Source organism: Perkinsus marinus (assembly GCF_000006405.1).
Source record: "Perkinsus marinus ATCC 50983 genomic scaffold scf_1104296943930, whole genome shotgun sequence".
Taxonomy (NCBI): domain Eukaryota; phylum Perkinsozoa; order Perkinsida; family Perkinsidae; genus Perkinsus; species Perkinsus marinus.
In genome coordinates this window covers 91,992-107,379 of record NW_003211646.1, presented here as the reverse complement: position 1 = coordinate 107,379, position 15,388 = coordinate 91,992, and the positions used below count along the sequence as shown (strand labels likewise).

Below are 15,388 nucleotides of genomic sequence, written 5' to 3'. Positions count from 1 at the left end.
GGATACGGATAAGGTTCCACCATTCAGCTCGCTGGGAAGGAAGAAGTGCCAAGGTAGGTTGGGATAAAACGAGGCCTTGTCAAAATGAGGAGAACTATCACCAGTGCACAGACTAGCGGATGGATGCCCTAAGCGAGTGTGTATCGTAGACGCCTATCATCGATATACTCCACGACTGCGGACTTCCGATCTCGAACGACTCTTATATACTTGTTGACTATCATTGTGATGATGTTGCTGCCCACGACGAGTGCTGGAATCGCTCCGTCTATGATGAGGATCGCTACCATGGTGTGCTCTGTCGACAACAGCAAGGGGAGAATGCTCATGAATCGTAAAGAGCCGAGACTTACACCCTGGACCTGCTCACATCAGTGTTACTCACCTCGGCGCTTGAGACCTACTGGAAGGCCAGCTCCGCGGGTGCTCGACTTCAACATGAGATTGCTCGACGAAGGGGCTAATACCTATCGGGCGAACATCTTATCATCATCCCCTAACTACTGGTGCTACACGTGGCGTCCCCACCGGGATTAGTCTCCTCAGACCCCATGTGATGACGTGGTCTTTGTTGTTGAGCCTTGTCCTGAGGGACCTCGAATAGCTTCCTTCGCCGACGTCGCTTAGCGGTCGGTGATGCGTATATTGATTCATAGGCGTCTACGTCGTTTGGAAGCGAACTCGACGTACATCCCATGAAAAGAGCTCAAACTAATACGATACAGACTTGAGCAATAACTCAGTTAAATGGAGTCGATGGGTTCATCGCTCCGCTCGAAAATCGAAAATTGTTCACACTTTTCGCTTTGCACGTTGCTTATGAAACTTGCCAAACTTGTTAAGGACGTCAGGCTATTACCCCACTGTCTAATACAGGGCGATGGAATTATCCTATTCGGCACGGTAGTAGTCCATTTGAGGACGCCATTCAACAAGATAACTTCACAACCAGACTAGCATAGCCAACTTGAGGGAAATGTGGTGTAAGGGAGGGGGACTAGAATGACACTTACAGCATCATTGGAGTGTTTGCTGAGGACGGCGAATATATGATCGGAAGAAAACCGTGGACGGCGAACCAGGCGACGGCCTAGTTCACCGTGAATCCACCATGGGCTCACCACGGGTCTAGCAATCACGTAGAGGGGAAGTCCTTCGCTTTCTCGAACATGGTCAGCGGTGCTCTTAGAGATGATATCGCGGCTATCGGAGCTCCTCATGGCGCTGGAGCTTCCGGTACCAGTGGTTTTCCTGCTATGCAAGGGAAGCTGTTGACTGCTGGAAATAAGTTCATCCATAGGTTGGTATTGGTATGGGATTCGTGGTCAATGCGGAGCTCAGACCTATCCGACCTGAAAATAAATTGTTAAGGCGAATGAAGACCAATGAGATGTTTCAGATTTTCTCTGGAACATGTGGTGGTATTAGTGTTGATGTAGGTTTTACGATAAGGAAGCAGCGCGGAAAAGGTTAAAGGTTTAGGATTGCTTCAAGAGAACGTCTCACCGAAGATCTCTCGTATGCAGCAGCAGTCGCGTAGGTGAGCTCTGACAATCACAGTGCGTAGTTCATACTAAGGGTTCTGTCATCAGGAGGAGAATGTTATTATTCAGCCGCACCATCCACCGCACCGATCTCCGTTATATAGCATTAGCCACTGGCTGAACAGGCGTCGACAAGTAGATGCGACTATTCAGTTATTTCTCAACTGCTCTGTATGCTCAACAATATCATGCAGCGATAGGTATGTGATACCAGGTTCGTTCACAGCTTAGACTTACGGGATAGTTACTTTTTCGTCTAGGTATGGGGAACCACGCTAGTGCGACTCAGAGGGAATCTTCCCGAGATCCTCTAGGGTATATTACGGCGCCCGGTATGGACTTTTTCATTTCATCAAGATCTTCTGCAGGTGGTCCATCGGCTTTCTCGCGATAAAAGTAGCAGTATTCACGCGGAGAACGGAGGTGGGGATATTCTCGAGGGCTCAACAGGTTCCAGAAGATAGGCTCACACCATGAGGAAGAACCAACTTAGGCTGTTGAGGATGGAGATCCCGCTGCCACACACTATGCACAGGAGTCTACCGTATGGGAGGATTTACGATATATCATATATTATCGAGAATTCGTCGGATATAATTCAAGGTTCGCCCAAGTAGGGATGGTTCCTTCTCAAAGGGGATATATACGATGATATACTGTTTGGGACTCGCTCCCGTGTGCCTCCTCTGACTGCATGCTCGACTCATGATCGGACATATTGGAAAAGGATTTAACGAGTTATACCGAGACTCCGCGTAGCACGCCTACACACGGACCTAGCACGCCTGTGCAAATGGGCACGCATGTGCAAGCGAGGTATCCCTCAACACTGTCCTCTGTGAATGAGCATACCGTACTTGCGTGTAGGTCTTCGAATGCCTAGGACCAACTCGCGATGTACTGATCACAACCCGTGTCGGGGAGGGCGACTGCGAGTGACTCGAGTACGGGGTGACCTATCCTTCTTCCACTCGTACATTGCTATTTGCTGGGCTGCCCGGTGGACATATGAGCGATGGCGGTGTGCTATAAGAAAGGAATGTGAGGCAACACTCGAGGGGTTGTGATGAAAGCGCTCCACGATGGGTTCGAACCACCGACCTTGTGGTTAACAGCCACACGCTCTGCCTACTGAGCTAGCGGAGCTATGATGGTGTTTCACTGATTCTCATAGATGAGGTCCTGTTCCCTTCAGTCGTATCGTGATCGATCAACACCATCTACTGCTCAAACACAGCCTCATTACGCGATCATTAATACTCCAACTGGTCCTCGGTATGTTGTCTTGTGCCCTTCTGTCTCCCCGGCGACGAACTCATATTGGCTAACTATAAGGACGTTCTCTGGCTCTCATTGATCCTCACTTCGGATAAGCGTATAATCATCACAACAGTTCATGCTATTCGCTTTTATAGCTTTGTTTGGAACCTCGCGAAGGAGCTCCATCTTTTGACAGGCTGGGATTGCTCTCAGACCGCACTCTAGTGTAGCATGGCAATGCCACAGTGGACCTCAAGGCGCGCGCCCAGACTGTTTCGATTGGCTGACCCATTCCGCAATCACACTTTTGGCCTGATTCGAGGACGTAACATCCCCTCTTGTGAGATACGCCACCAACAGTGGAACACTCCAGATAGTCCTCCCGGCCTCGTCATAGTCGATAGACCATCGGCTCTCCATATATTGCGTGGTAGCTTCTACGTTTCGAGGGTCTTGCGTTGTTAGAATACCATGAAGGGCGGTATTGCTCAGTCTTCGAGCGTGATTGCATCATATCCAAATGGCCTCGCCGCGGAGAGCCAGCGATATCAGGTGATGTCGGCCGACAGGTCTACCTGCGCTGAGATGGATCGCGCTGGTTGTAGGCGGAGATGGGCTTCCCAGCTTACCAAGGCATGTGAAGCTGATGACTGGGGTCAAATACTGGAAGCTCAAGAAGGGTACTAGCACGGACCCTGTTATAGAATACTGGCTCATTTGAGGTATAGAAAGCTCGCTATCGACATGGCGGCGACTCGGGGCCATTTGGCTGTGAGTTCAACAGATCAGGAGATCACCAGGAAGATCATATTGTGTCTGAGGTGTGATAGTAGCAGACTCGCATCGGGGAAGGGAACTACAACTGTGTTGTCGGTATCATTATCAACCAGCTCATTTCAGTGCTCGGCTCGAGATTCTGTCGAAATCGGGCGTAAGAAGTGGTCATCTTGGCATAACGATAGCCGATTTGAAGTCCCTAGAACCTGGTCGGTTCGAACTGCTGGTTATTCAAAACACGCCTTCCTATTCCCTAGTGATCCTTTATCTCTTCCTCCCTGCTGCTGCGAGCCCTTACGCGGCAGCAGATAAGTTTCCGGTCTCTGCGACCAAGTAAGGAGTGTAGAGGTTGAGAACTAGTCCGTCGAATGGTCGATCTCGTTTTATCAGTTGATGGACGTAAATTAGTGCCATGTGTTTCGTCGAAGGTTCCGCGAGGCATCCCCGATAATTAAGGATGACACTGCTGGAGATACTGTCGACTATGCCCAGCGAGACGTATCTGATTTCCATCAAAGCCATGCTGCTTTGACCGAAGTTGTGGGTGGGTTGCTGCCCATTTCCGGCTTGTCGAGTTCCATTCATATGCTCACTCTTGAGGTACAGTGGTTGCCATTCGGATAGAGGGATGGGGGCTGAAGGATGCTCAGAGCTATGTAGACCCTATAACCACAGTATCTGTAGTAGGTAAGAGCCATTGATGCTGATCACCGTCCGTGTGAGGTAAGTCATCGTCGTTGATTCGTCAGATCCCGACCAAACTGTGGTTTGCTCGGTGGACACTCATATAAGCAGAGAAAGACGCGTCAACCATGTGCTTTTTGAGGAAAGAGTTTATCTAGCCGTTAGCCTTGAGCAAATGCAGAGAACCAGTGAGTCGCTAACTCAGTGTTATACTTAGAGGTATATTGAGGATTACATCACACTTATGGATCTCGCTAGAAATCGTAATTTTTGTGTGACAGCGTGTCCGAGTGGTTAAGGAGGTGGACTAGAAATCCACTGGGTTCTGCCCGCGCAGGTTCGAATCCTGCCGCTGTCGTTTTTTATCATTTTTCAGTCTGATATTTCAGATAGTGCAATATTTTTCGAGTTCAAACACTACAAGCCTAAGAAGAAGAAAGTGTCAACGAGGTGAACCACATTTTGTACCTGTTAAGACTTGCGAAACCATGGCCATGAAATTTATCGCTGGAAAACAATGTCGAGGCTGTACCCGTGAACAGGTGCTGGTCTTTCATGGAGCTCCAAGAACTCAAGCCGGACGAAGAGACCGTGCTGGAGATGTGAAAAAGCATTTCATCTTGCTATACTATTGTCATGGTTTGTGCTGCGGCTTGCGAGACTATGCCGAATGGCACGGCCAGTATTCTGACCTGCGTTCTTGATTCTTCTTCGGGTATGTAAACGACGTCATCAGATACCACAAGCCAACCGACTTGAGAAAGAGGAAACTGAAGCTCCACTCAGTGAAGAAACTGTACCTCCACATCTTCGTTAGCTTGATAACACGGTGACTGTAGCGTCTAGGAAAGCACGTGTTGAGGACGAACCATGTGAAATATGACCGTCAAGCTTGGGGTTTGCTCCCCGAACTCTACCCGAGACATGGTCCATGTCTCACCGGTAGTTCATGTATGGCAAATGTTTGGTTGAGTTTAACGGAGGAGGTCACAGAGCCTACGATGCTCGTTCATGCCACAGGGGCGGTGAGGTACAGGGAAAGCTGCCTCTTCGCGGTCTTTTTGGATAGCCTAAGCTCAACATTATTCTCTATAGTTTTGTGGTGGTCAGACTCTCACCTGCAATGTCTGATACCATTCGGGATCTTGATGGACCTGGAAGACCTCACACGCAAAGTACTACCAGATAGCAGGGCTGGGGTCGCTGATTGGGAGGTAATCTTTCCAGGTGGGACGGCCATGGAGGCAGAATATTTCCTACAAGAATCTGAAGGTCCCAGTCAGGGTCAGCACGAAGCGGTAGTGAGCAAGAACTTCGGTCTTTGAGCTCACAACCTTTTATCGCAGGCACGGCTGCATAGAGATTCCCAGGAGAGGTTTGAGAACGGTAATAAGAATCCCATGGAATCTTGCATCACCCTGCAAGTCTACCCACGACGATATAGTCAAAGGTGTGGATAGGTATATCAACTGAACGGTTGTTTCAGGCGATTTCGAAGAATCCCTCCTCGCGAAAGATCAGAGTTATCGGAATGGCCCCGTCCGGTTCATCGTCCTCATTTTGCAGTCACTAGTGCTCATGGGACTCACCTACAACTACGATATGTGCAGTGCTACACGCAACGTAATGCGGCTCAGCACTTCTTCGTTCACCACAGCTCTCACTTGGGCGCAGGTACTAGTAGAGAGGCTTGGGATCTCGGACACAGGCTATGGGGTCATCTCGGGCGTCTATGCTTACCCTAATGTGATCCTACCACTGTTCGGTGGGCTCCTCATAGACCTTGTTGGAGTACGAGCACCGAACCGTTTCCGAGTCCACATGGGTTCCCGTTAGGTTCAGCGTTCTATGATTTTTTTCGTTCTCATCAATTTTTCCGGCACAGTCGTGTACGCTCTGGGCCTACACATGCGCTCTTTCACTGTCCTTGTTGTTGGAAGGGCAATATTCGGCATGGGAGGGGAAAGCCTCAACGTTGCTAACAGTAATCTAGTATTGTACATCGAGAAGGCTGCTATTAGTCTAAGGTACAATTATGACCCACTGGTTCCGCGGCAAGGAGCTAGCATTCGCCCTTGGGTGCTCGCTGACACTCTCTAGACTGGGCAGTGTCCTGGTGCTTAACACGCAACCAATGTTCGTCCGGAACTGGGGTGTCGTCATTGGAGCCATGGCAGGGGTCTGCATGGCGGGTGTTAGTAACATCGATCTCATTATTCTCTCCGTATAGTAGCCTGTGTGTAGGTGTTACAAGTGCTGTGCTCACCTGCGTTTTTGATCGTCAAGCGAATTCTCACGATAAGGCAAACCATATCGCCGGGGCGGAAGAGGTACCGTCTTCTTCAATGCCTTTGATTTGATCCTATTGAGTCAGGACACGAAGTCGGGGGATCGCGGGGTCCAATTGAGTGATGTGAAAAGTTTTGGTAAAATGTTCTGGTGCTTGGCACTGAGCTGTGTTTTCACCTACATGTCCATCTTCCCATTTTATCAGGTGGGTGGAATACACTACCCTTGTTGCTCCTATGATCAGTCCAATGATCATTGTGTTCATTTCTCCTCAGGTGGTGGCTCCGGCATATCTTCAGTCTGATGCCCATTTCGGTTTCGATTTGAAGACTACCAACGCTATCAACTCGATCCCTACAATGCTTGGGGCGGTCCTTTCGCCCTTTATGAGTATCTATATAGATAGACGGGGTCAGAGGCCTAAGCTCATGGTCTGGGCCTCGGCCCTGTTACTAATAACGAACGTTTCCCTCATGGTTTTTCCGCGGTGTCCCCACTGCACTTCAGTTGCATTCTTCTTCGTCCTCATGGGAATATCTATTTGTTTGTATGGTGCTGTGATATGGGCGTGTATTCCTTTTACTGTGCCACCACGCTCAGTAGGGGCGGCTTTCGGGCTCACGTTCGCCCTACAGAACTGCGGTCAAGCGATAGCCCCATCGATACTCGAGTTCCTCCATCAGGAATCGGGAGACTTCATTTGGCCCTTCGGATGTCTAGCGCTTTGGGCTGCTATAGGCTTGGGCATATCTCTTTACTTGAAGAGGATCGACAGGAGCACACAGACCGGGCTATTCCTCCCCTGTCCAGAGAAGCTGGCTGAACAACTAGCATGCTCTCCGGTGAGTTGTTGTTGGCGGTAACCTTCATATCTTCCATTTGTGATCTATTAGGTTTACTACTACGACTCCCCTACTACAGAGGCTATCGCCACTGCCATGCCCAACGCCCCGACTGCGGCAGTAGTGATGCCTGAGGTATACGTGAGGAGAGTTCAAGGCTATTTGTCATCACCAAGGAGCAATATGCAGTTCCGTAGAGCATATTACTCACGCCTTGGTCTTGGCCATTCGTGATAATGGACGATGGGTTGCTGCCTCTACTGTTGGACAATGAAACCATTACTACTGAAGCCAACTATCAGCACTATGGAGGACGTAGAAGTGACCATATATTCCGTGCTGGAATTGATTGTCATTGATAGTTATGTAGACGGTTCTGTTAGTCACGTAGTGTTAACATATTTCATAATTTATTGTATTCATCACTTCCTACTTGTGTTTGATGAACGCCACACTTGTCACGCGTGTAACAAATCGCGACTGACCCAGATATTCAAGCTTGGAAGCAGCTCTTCATAAAATGACAGTAACTATCACTGAAAGCTACTAGTAGCCTACTAGTATACTCATAGTTGTTGTTGCTGGTGACGAGAGTGTGATAACTTATGCTAATGTCCGTTGAACGCTATGTACCTATGTGAATATCGATCACGCTTTATACGTACGGACTGCAGGGCTTCTTGTATTCGTCTCTCGCAGATCTGCAACGCTCACGTGGTTTGTATCATGCGCTCGTAGTGGGCTATTGATCGATTCAGGGAGACATCAAGCTTAGTTGAATCCCTCTGGGGCGAGCGCTATATTCAATCGTGGCTGCTGCCAACAATGGTAAATTTGTTGTACACACCGATGAACATGTGTGTTTGAGCGAAGCACTGGAGTTCTAGGTAGCTGTGCAGCCATTATCAGCTGAGGATGATAACACTTCTAATGGGCGCCTCTTCGGCGAGGTAAATGTAGATGATACGTTTGGACATGTTCTTCCTTTTAGTGTTTGCTTGGTTCTCCCCTCCTACTCCTATTGAGTCCAGAATGGTCACAGTATCTCCTAAGTGTGTCGCCTGGTCGTTCTTGGCCCAGATTACCTTTGGTATCGTCAACTTCCTCATATCCTATACCAACGTCCCGGGTGTTGACCCCTGGGCCGTCATTGGTTGGATTTGGCTTACTTCTGGTCTCATCGGAGTCTTTGTGGGGATCTACTTCTGGTGGGCATCTCACAGCCATTCTCTCTTGATCTCATGAGCTGCCTTCAGGTGGAATCTTGGCGCTATGTTCTTCACTGACGAGCAAATGAAGGCTGCCGAGACTTACAAGCAGTTGGACGATCAGCTGCTCCCTCAAAAGTTGCCTCCCAGCCGCTTGACCTTGAGTGCCAAGGTACTTACTATCATCGGAGGTAACGTCGTATCTATCACAGCGGGAAATAACCTCCTATTCTCTTTCTCTCAGGTATGTGCGTTGGCTGGTCCCAGTTGATGATGAAGTGGGCCTTTGCCACAGACCCAAAGTCCACAGGTCCCTTGACAGCCGTCATCTCCTCGGATATCATTGTAAGTCAAATTCTTGGTACCCCTCGCCACCGTTGGTGCTTGGGGGGGAGATGTTGCATATTAGTTGAACTAATTTAGTTCGTTGCTTTGGTCAGGTCGTTGGTGTCTTCTGTCACTTCATTTACAATGAGAGGTTGTCGGCTATGCAAGTCTTTGCCATTTGCATCGTCCTCAGCGGTTTGGTGGTCATGGCTGCATTTGATGGTGGTAGCTCCGGCAAGCTCATGGGCTTCGTCTATGCCATCCTTGGTATGCTGACTTTCGCCGCCAGTCTGTTATGTATTCGTCAGAGTTGCAGAGATGGTATGGCCGCATGGTCTGGCTTCATCGGTCGTATGGGTGTCATGTTCTTCATGGGTCTCATTGCCATGCTTTATACTGTGTTCACCCACTCCTTTTTCCCTGAGGACTGGTCGCTGTGGCCTCAAATGTACATCTGGCCTCAGGTTGCTGGTATCTCTCAGGCCGTTGGTGTGCTAGCTCTGAACTATGCTCTTATGTACCCCTCCACTGGTCCCGTCAACGTCATCGTTGCCTCCAACTCTATTATCGTCCTTGCCCTCAACTACTTTCTTTTGGGCCTCATCCCCACGACTTCAAAACTGGTTGGTATGTGTGTTGTCATTTGCGGCGTCTCTCTCATCATTCTCTGGCAACCCAAGAAGGCCCAAGAGGAGGAGGAGACCTATCTGTCCCGTCGTGATGAGTTTATCAAGCGTTCGATTATGCGCACTGCCAGTTCGGGTGGTAGCCTCAAGGCACGTATGTCTAAGGTCTTCCCTGGTGAGAAGTCCCCCTTGCCTCCTACTGCCCGCTCGGGTATTGCCGGCGCATTTGCCGTTGTATAAGGTTGGAATACAACGTGCTATTACCACTAATACCATTGAATGACTACTAATGTCTTTTTGAAATTGGTATCCATATATCATGGCTCATGCTCAATAGTGAGATGGGTAGTGGTATCGGTAGTATATGTGCCGCCTGACTGTTTTGCTGAAATTGATGCTACTACTATTGCTTTAGTTGCAACTACGTGTTGTTAACCCCTTAGGGACGTAAGGACCCCCTGAGGACTGTACTGATAATTGTCTTGTAACCTTGATAGTCGGGTAGCAAACTGCACGACATAATCCCTTCACCGCTTGGACTCAGCAGTGGTCGATTATGAGGGTTGTTTCCCGTTCTCGCCGAATCTCCATGTAACTCGTGGTTGTATCGCTTGAATGAATGATCACTCGTAAGTCGCCCACCTTGCTACTTTTCCGTGGACAGAGTGTATGTACCTCGTCCCCATTTACAAGAGATGATTTCTCGTAGTATTAGTCTGTTGTTTTCGTTAATTTCGAGGGTTAACCCATTATACTCTCATTGAGCTGGTGGTTGGACTGATTTTTGAGTACAAATTCCAGCTCTAGCAAGTCGCGGAATCGCTGTGTCGAGCTGTTAACTCGAGATAGGTTATGCTATCACACTGAGACTGATTACGATAGACAGTTACGAGTATACAGTACGATGAGGAATGACGAATCAGTTGATTGCGAAAATTCTTTCAAAGCAACATATCTCAAATTCTCGACACTTCATTCTACCTGGTGGTCACAAAAGATTCCGAAAATGAAAGATAGCATCGCGCTGAAAATTCCCGTTGAGTCGTGTCAAGAGGTGACCGAGTGCCAGACGAGCACCGCCCCGCAAAACATAAGCCCTCGCTTATAGACTCAGTCCATCCTTCCACGCCGTAGAGGTGATGTACGATCCGATTCATACCAAGTACCATTCAACGTCTCGCCATCAACTAACTAAACTCAACAGCCATATATACAGCTCAAGCATTGGGCGTCTGAAAGAAGCCAGCGTTGGCGCTGCCTCGCAGCCGTCCACACTTGAAACAATCAGTCGCTTGCTTGAAATTGATTGTCTGGCACTTTGGGCACACCCAATCTTGCGGTCCTGAGAGCATCGGCAATTGGAACGATAGTGGACGATCAGTGATGAAATACCTGGCTTGTCCCCACGCCTTGGGGGACGAACCTTGGTGTCTGGTTTCTCTCGCTCCGCCACGAAGCCCGTCGTAGAGCTAATACCATTACACAATATACCATCATGATCGTTCATCACGTCCTAAACTCACGTGTTCATGCCCGACATCCCAAATGCCGTCGAGAAGGCCTTATCTCGCGGATCCCGCTCACCACCGTAGCCCTGAGATGACACAATTACGGTACTCTACTGCTACCCTGTAGTCACTCACGACACTTCCAAAATCCATAGGCAAAAGCATGTCATCAGCATTCTGTTTGGCCAACATCCTAAGAGCCTCCATCTCGAGCGACTCGTCGGCTTCCTTAGTCTTCTTGCTGTGCTTATGATGCTTCTTTTCTCGCTTCTTCTCTTTCTTCTCATGTTTCCGAGTGGAACTCCTATCGCCCGATCGAGACCGCGAACGGCGTCGCATCGATCTGCGCTCGGACCGGTCAACCTCCCTCGCATGTCGATCCCGCGACCTCGAACGACTTCGACGGTGGTCTCTAGAAGGATGGTCGCGGCCCATATGAACCCACCACTTTCAATGAACCCACGTCCCTCTCGCAATCCGACTATGACCCAACAATAGACTCATAACATGTACACTAATTCTGTTGTTACGCAAGTAGCGGTACGAAAGTAAATCATATAACGCATGAACGGCAGCCCTTTGTCGGAGGCAGGCTTGGTCGCCAAACGTGCCACCATTCACGCAGATCTCGATCTCGTGTGGCGTTGCAGTGTCTGATGTATTCGAAGCTGCCTCGGGATATGGGGGAGTTTCCAACGAACAGTGGGAGCAGGCATCAACTACTCTCCCTGGACATCTGTGTTGGCCTCTGTCCTGACTGAGGCCCAACTTCAAGCTTTTCGTCAACAGCCTATCACGAGATTCAATTACCAATAAGTGCCAAGCAAGGACAGTCGCCAGACCCCGCCGCGGTGGAGTGGATACCGGTAATTGAATAGAGTGGGGCATAGGAAGGAGTCCTTCCGGAAGACTGTCAACGTTGGAAGCTCGACTGATGGTGCCCTGAACGGAACCATGTTGCGGTGTACCCCCCTGAGGGCTTGCAGCAGTATCCCTGCGATAATGCCGGCACCTCCGTCGTCGTCAGACGCCTCACTTGAGCAGTGTGGTGAAATTTGCGCATGGTCAACCACATGTGTTGGTGGCAATATGAAAACTCTGAGGAAAATTTGGAAAATCCTTGTTAGTGTGTGTACACTAATCGTATACATTCTCCTAATTTGTATATAAAATTCTATGATTAGTGAGGAAAATTTGGAGCTCAGCTGAGGAAAGTGAACATTTTTGGCAGCACTGCACTTGAGATTATCACTAACCGCAATCACTACCGGCAGGAGGATGGTAGCACCCGCCTTAGTTCGATTAGACAGCGGTGCAGAGCAGCACCAGAAATCAATAGTGGAAACATTTTCTGGCTTGCAGCCCTCACTGTGGACGAAGAGTTGTTAGGGATGAAGTCGCACGACTATGATGATAACAGGAATGATAAACTCTTCTTATCACGATTATGACAAGAGAAAATGAGGAAGGACCCGTCCAGAACTCAGGACCGAACGGCGATAGTTGAAAAGTGCTAACAACAGCAGCATAACATTAACGTGACAATAGTGCTAAAAACCAGGGAACAATTGTGTCACATTTTTCTGCCCACGCATAGCAGCCAGTGTGGCCTCGATGGCGGCCACGGCCCCTCCTAGACCCTCATAGAGGGAATAAGGGCGATCAGCAAAGGACTCGCTCAACCACCGGCCATACTGTCCAGCGAATAGGGCAAACTGCTTGGCTCTGTGAAGCCACTTCTCCTCATCTGAATCAACAACCCATGAGGAAAGACAACCCATAGAGCCAAAGTGCACTCCTAATCAACAGAGCTCATCCTGACTTATCAGGCTCCCAGGACGAGCTGGCTGTCCTCGGTGGATGCGGTATACAGTGATCACAGATGGCTTACTACGTTGCCGATTACTTGTGTGGCAATACAAAGCTACTAAGGCCATAGTACTGCCTCCAACACCATGGCAGAGCCCGGCCCCCTTCTCTGCTAATAACCCTCGTCTATACACAACCTAGGCATAGCGTTAGCGGCTGCCAATAGAGAGAATGTATACCTCCCCTAGACCGTCGAGCTCTCCACTAATTCGAGGAAGGAGAGTCTCATACCCTCTAGGCTTTAGTAATGCAATGGTATTGCTCAACCGGATGAGGGCTGGAATCCATCCAGTAGCACCGTGACACCAATGAACTAGGTTACCTTATAAAAACGCACACCTTCAAAACACGAGGGACCCCGGCATCTGCAATGGGAGAGATATTCACTCGCCTTAACGCGATTATCGGGCTCATCGCCATACTTGAATTTCTATTAGATGTCCCAAATGATATTTCGTAAGGAAGAACCAAGCTGGCAATGCGCAGTCTAGTTACTTGACTGAGATGGAGAGTAAACGCGCGGCTACCACAAAAGGTGGGCACAATATTCCATAGAAAATCCTACCTCTTAGTACTACTACCTCCCGATCGGCTGTCGACACTAGACGCTATGTTCCCATGGTTGCACCTGCAACGGGTCAAGACCCAGTCTACAGTAGAGATAAGCCTTGAAAGCAGCCTCGCACCCTCCTCCGGATCAAAGGAGATTATGTAGTCGCATAGAGTATATATTATACCTAAAAATGAGCACATGGTCATGAACGCGTCCTTATCACACCTGCAGTGCCGTGGGCAGCACCCAGGTAGGCCTTGCCATACCACTCCCAATGGAAGTGATCCTCCCGCCAATGGGACTCGTCTGCTATGTCCCGTACTATATTGCGGCACACTCTCTCGACATCAACTAGCCTCTCCGCAGACAGTTGGCCAAACTTCACTATCCATAGCAGAGAGCTGAGATATCCAGCTCGACCATACAGCATTTCACATTCCGACCTCGGCAACTGGTGAACCGTTCCAGAGAAGTCCAACAGCTCCCGCAATGGCTCACCATGGTCTCCGGCTATCACCAGCAATGCACGGTGGGCCACCCCAGGTCCCTCTAACAACGAGATCCGGCGAGAGCTCAGTTCCGGCACGCGGCTTCGGCGTATCATGCTACGCCAACCGCGCGCTGAGAGCCCAGACATATTATAGTAGTCCAGAGCCACCTCAGTCAGAAGGCATCCCAGAGAGCCGATGTAGATAGCGCCGGCATCGGTTATGCTGGTACGTAGAACCACTAGGAGAGCCGTCATGGCGCCCGAGAGGTCCGTCTCAGTGACCGCGTCTGGTAAATCAACGATGTAATATCTACCGTTACTGGAGACGCAGTAAGGTGGCGATTGGTTAGCCATACAATCACATCCCTGTCCATGCTAAATGACCAAGATCCAACTCAAGAAAACTTCCAAGAAACTAGTTTCAACCATTCTTCAATCGATTCAGTATTTCGCTATTACGCTGCAGCTTCTGCTTCTTTTTCAGGCGCTTCCTTTGACTTTTCGTGAGAGTTGTCAAGTCATTGGACGAACCAGCGCTAGGGGCAGCCGGCTCGGCAGACACCTTGCAGAAGGTTTCTATGGGGACAGTCGAATATCTATCATTACCTTTGGTTGGCTTCTGCCAATGGCTGCCCGACCTTCGTCGTCATCCTCACCACTCTCCATTCTAGATGCTTCCACAAAATCGTCGTCATCGTCCTCGTCGTTGCGTCGTTTACCTGTATGTAGTGTTAGAAAACTTTGTGATTAACGAGTTACTAATCGTCACAACACATATGAGGCATGAGATATTTTCACCGGGAGTATGTCCCAATGCTAGTCTCCCACTCGACAAGGCAAAATATATACTAGCGAGTCACGGAGTCACTTGACCAAAGCGCAGCGTAATCGGAATGCGACCTAGCTATCCCCCACAACTACCTGTAAGCTTAGCCCTAAGTTTAGCCCGCATGTTGGCATCTTTGCGCATCTCTCGGATCATCTCCACAGTACACCCCAGACCTGAAACGTAGACTATCCGAAAAGCCCGTGCCAGATCGCATGAACAATGCTCCAACGTTGGGCATAGATTGCTGATAAAAGCAGCAGTTGATTGACAATACAATCAGATCACTCCTCACCAAGATATTCCCAAAATTTCTGATGTTCGAATTTGACCATTCGAGCCTCGGAAACTGGCTTGAACATTTCAAGTGGGAATTGTCGATCTACACCTTGGAGACCAACTGCATCGGGTGGGGCAGCTATGCCACAGGTTAAGATGATCAGTTCCGCAGGAATATCTTTGAACTCCATGGCGACGTATGACCGCGTTTGAATTGACTCTGGGGTGTACTCAGTGGCAGCTCGCCCTTGTTCCAAGATGGCATATCGGCCCCACGAACGGATTCGACGAATTTGGAATTAATTC

General features: G+C 49.2%; 5 protein-coding genes and 1 non-coding gene across 6 annotated transcripts; 3 read left to right on the top strand and 3 right to left on the bottom strand.

Moving 5' to 3' along the window:
• Positions 1-1,169: 1,169 nt before the first annotated feature.
• Positions 1,170-1,482, top strand: Pmar_PMAR018042 (hypothetical protein; the record flags this gene model as incomplete). The annotated part of the gene is made up of 2 exons (XM_002780945.1): positions 1,170-1,300; positions 1,440-1,482. The coding sequence occupies 2 exons, from the start codon at positions 1,170-1,172 to the stop codon at positions 1,480-1,482; spliced, it is 174 nt and encodes a 57-aa protein (XP_002780991.1).
• Positions 1,483-2,617: 1,135 nt separating this feature from the next.
• Positions 2,618-2,690, bottom strand: Pmar_PMAR018041. The gene has a single exon. It is a non-coding gene; the product is annotated as a tRNA-Asn (tRNA).
• Positions 2,691-3,324: 634 nt separating this feature from the next.
• Pmar_PMAR018040 (Hexuronate transporter, putative) lies at positions 3,325-7,817 on the top strand (the record flags this gene model as incomplete). Its single annotated transcript, XM_002780944.1, has 20 exons — positions 3,325-3,356; positions 3,410-3,484; positions 3,527-3,625; positions 3,705-3,914; positions 4,010-4,125; positions 4,331-4,453; positions 4,655-4,715; positions 4,808-4,867; positions 5,002-5,061; positions 5,376-5,440; positions 5,493-5,563; positions 5,612-5,651; positions 5,752-5,888; positions 5,940-6,056; positions 6,102-6,249; positions 6,293-6,457; positions 6,510-6,595; positions 6,640-6,759; positions 6,830-7,396; positions 7,448-7,817. 20 exons carry the CDS (start codon positions 3,325-3,327, stop codon positions 7,628-7,630), a joined length of 2,535 nt encoding a protein of 844 aa, XP_002780990.1. The 3' UTR covers positions 7,631-7,817.
• Positions 7,818-8,371: 554 nt separating this feature from the next.
• On the top strand, positions 8,372-10,265 carry Pmar_PMAR018038 (conserved hypothetical protein; the record flags this gene model as incomplete). Its single annotated transcript, XM_002780943.1, has 4 exons — positions 8,372-8,604; positions 8,653-8,795; positions 8,849-8,949; positions 9,045-10,265. 4 exons carry the CDS (start codon positions 8,372-8,374, stop codon positions 9,795-9,797), a joined length of 1,230 nt encoding a protein of 409 aa, XP_002780989.1. The 3' UTR covers positions 9,798-10,265.
• A 504-nt stretch (positions 10,266-10,769) lies between these two features.
• Positions 10,770-11,440, bottom strand: Pmar_PMAR018037 (hypothetical protein). The gene is made up of 4 exons (XM_002780942.1): positions 11,201-11,440; positions 11,081-11,151; positions 10,950-11,026; positions 10,770-10,899 (listed from the first exon to the last, which is right to left on the bottom strand). Exons 1-4 carry the CDS (start codon positions 11,402-11,404, stop codon positions 10,775-10,777), a joined length of 477 nt encoding a protein of 158 aa, XP_002780988.1. The 5' UTR covers positions 11,405-11,440; the 3' UTR covers positions 10,770-10,774.
• Positions 11,441-12,615: 1,175 nt separating this feature from the next.
• Positions 12,616-15,273, bottom strand: Pmar_PMAR018036 (conserved hypothetical protein; the record flags this gene model as incomplete). The annotated part of the gene is made up of 9 exons (XM_002780941.1): positions 12,616-12,812; positions 12,972-13,071; positions 13,114-13,256; positions 13,516-13,671; positions 13,713-14,264; positions 14,437-14,539; positions 14,584-14,696; positions 14,899-14,979; positions 15,099-15,273. The coding sequence occupies 9 exons, from the start codon at positions 15,271-15,273 to the stop codon at positions 12,616-12,618; spliced, it is 1,620 nt and encodes a 539-aa protein (XP_002780987.1).
• Between the last annotated feature and the right edge of the window lie 115 nt (positions 15,274-15,388).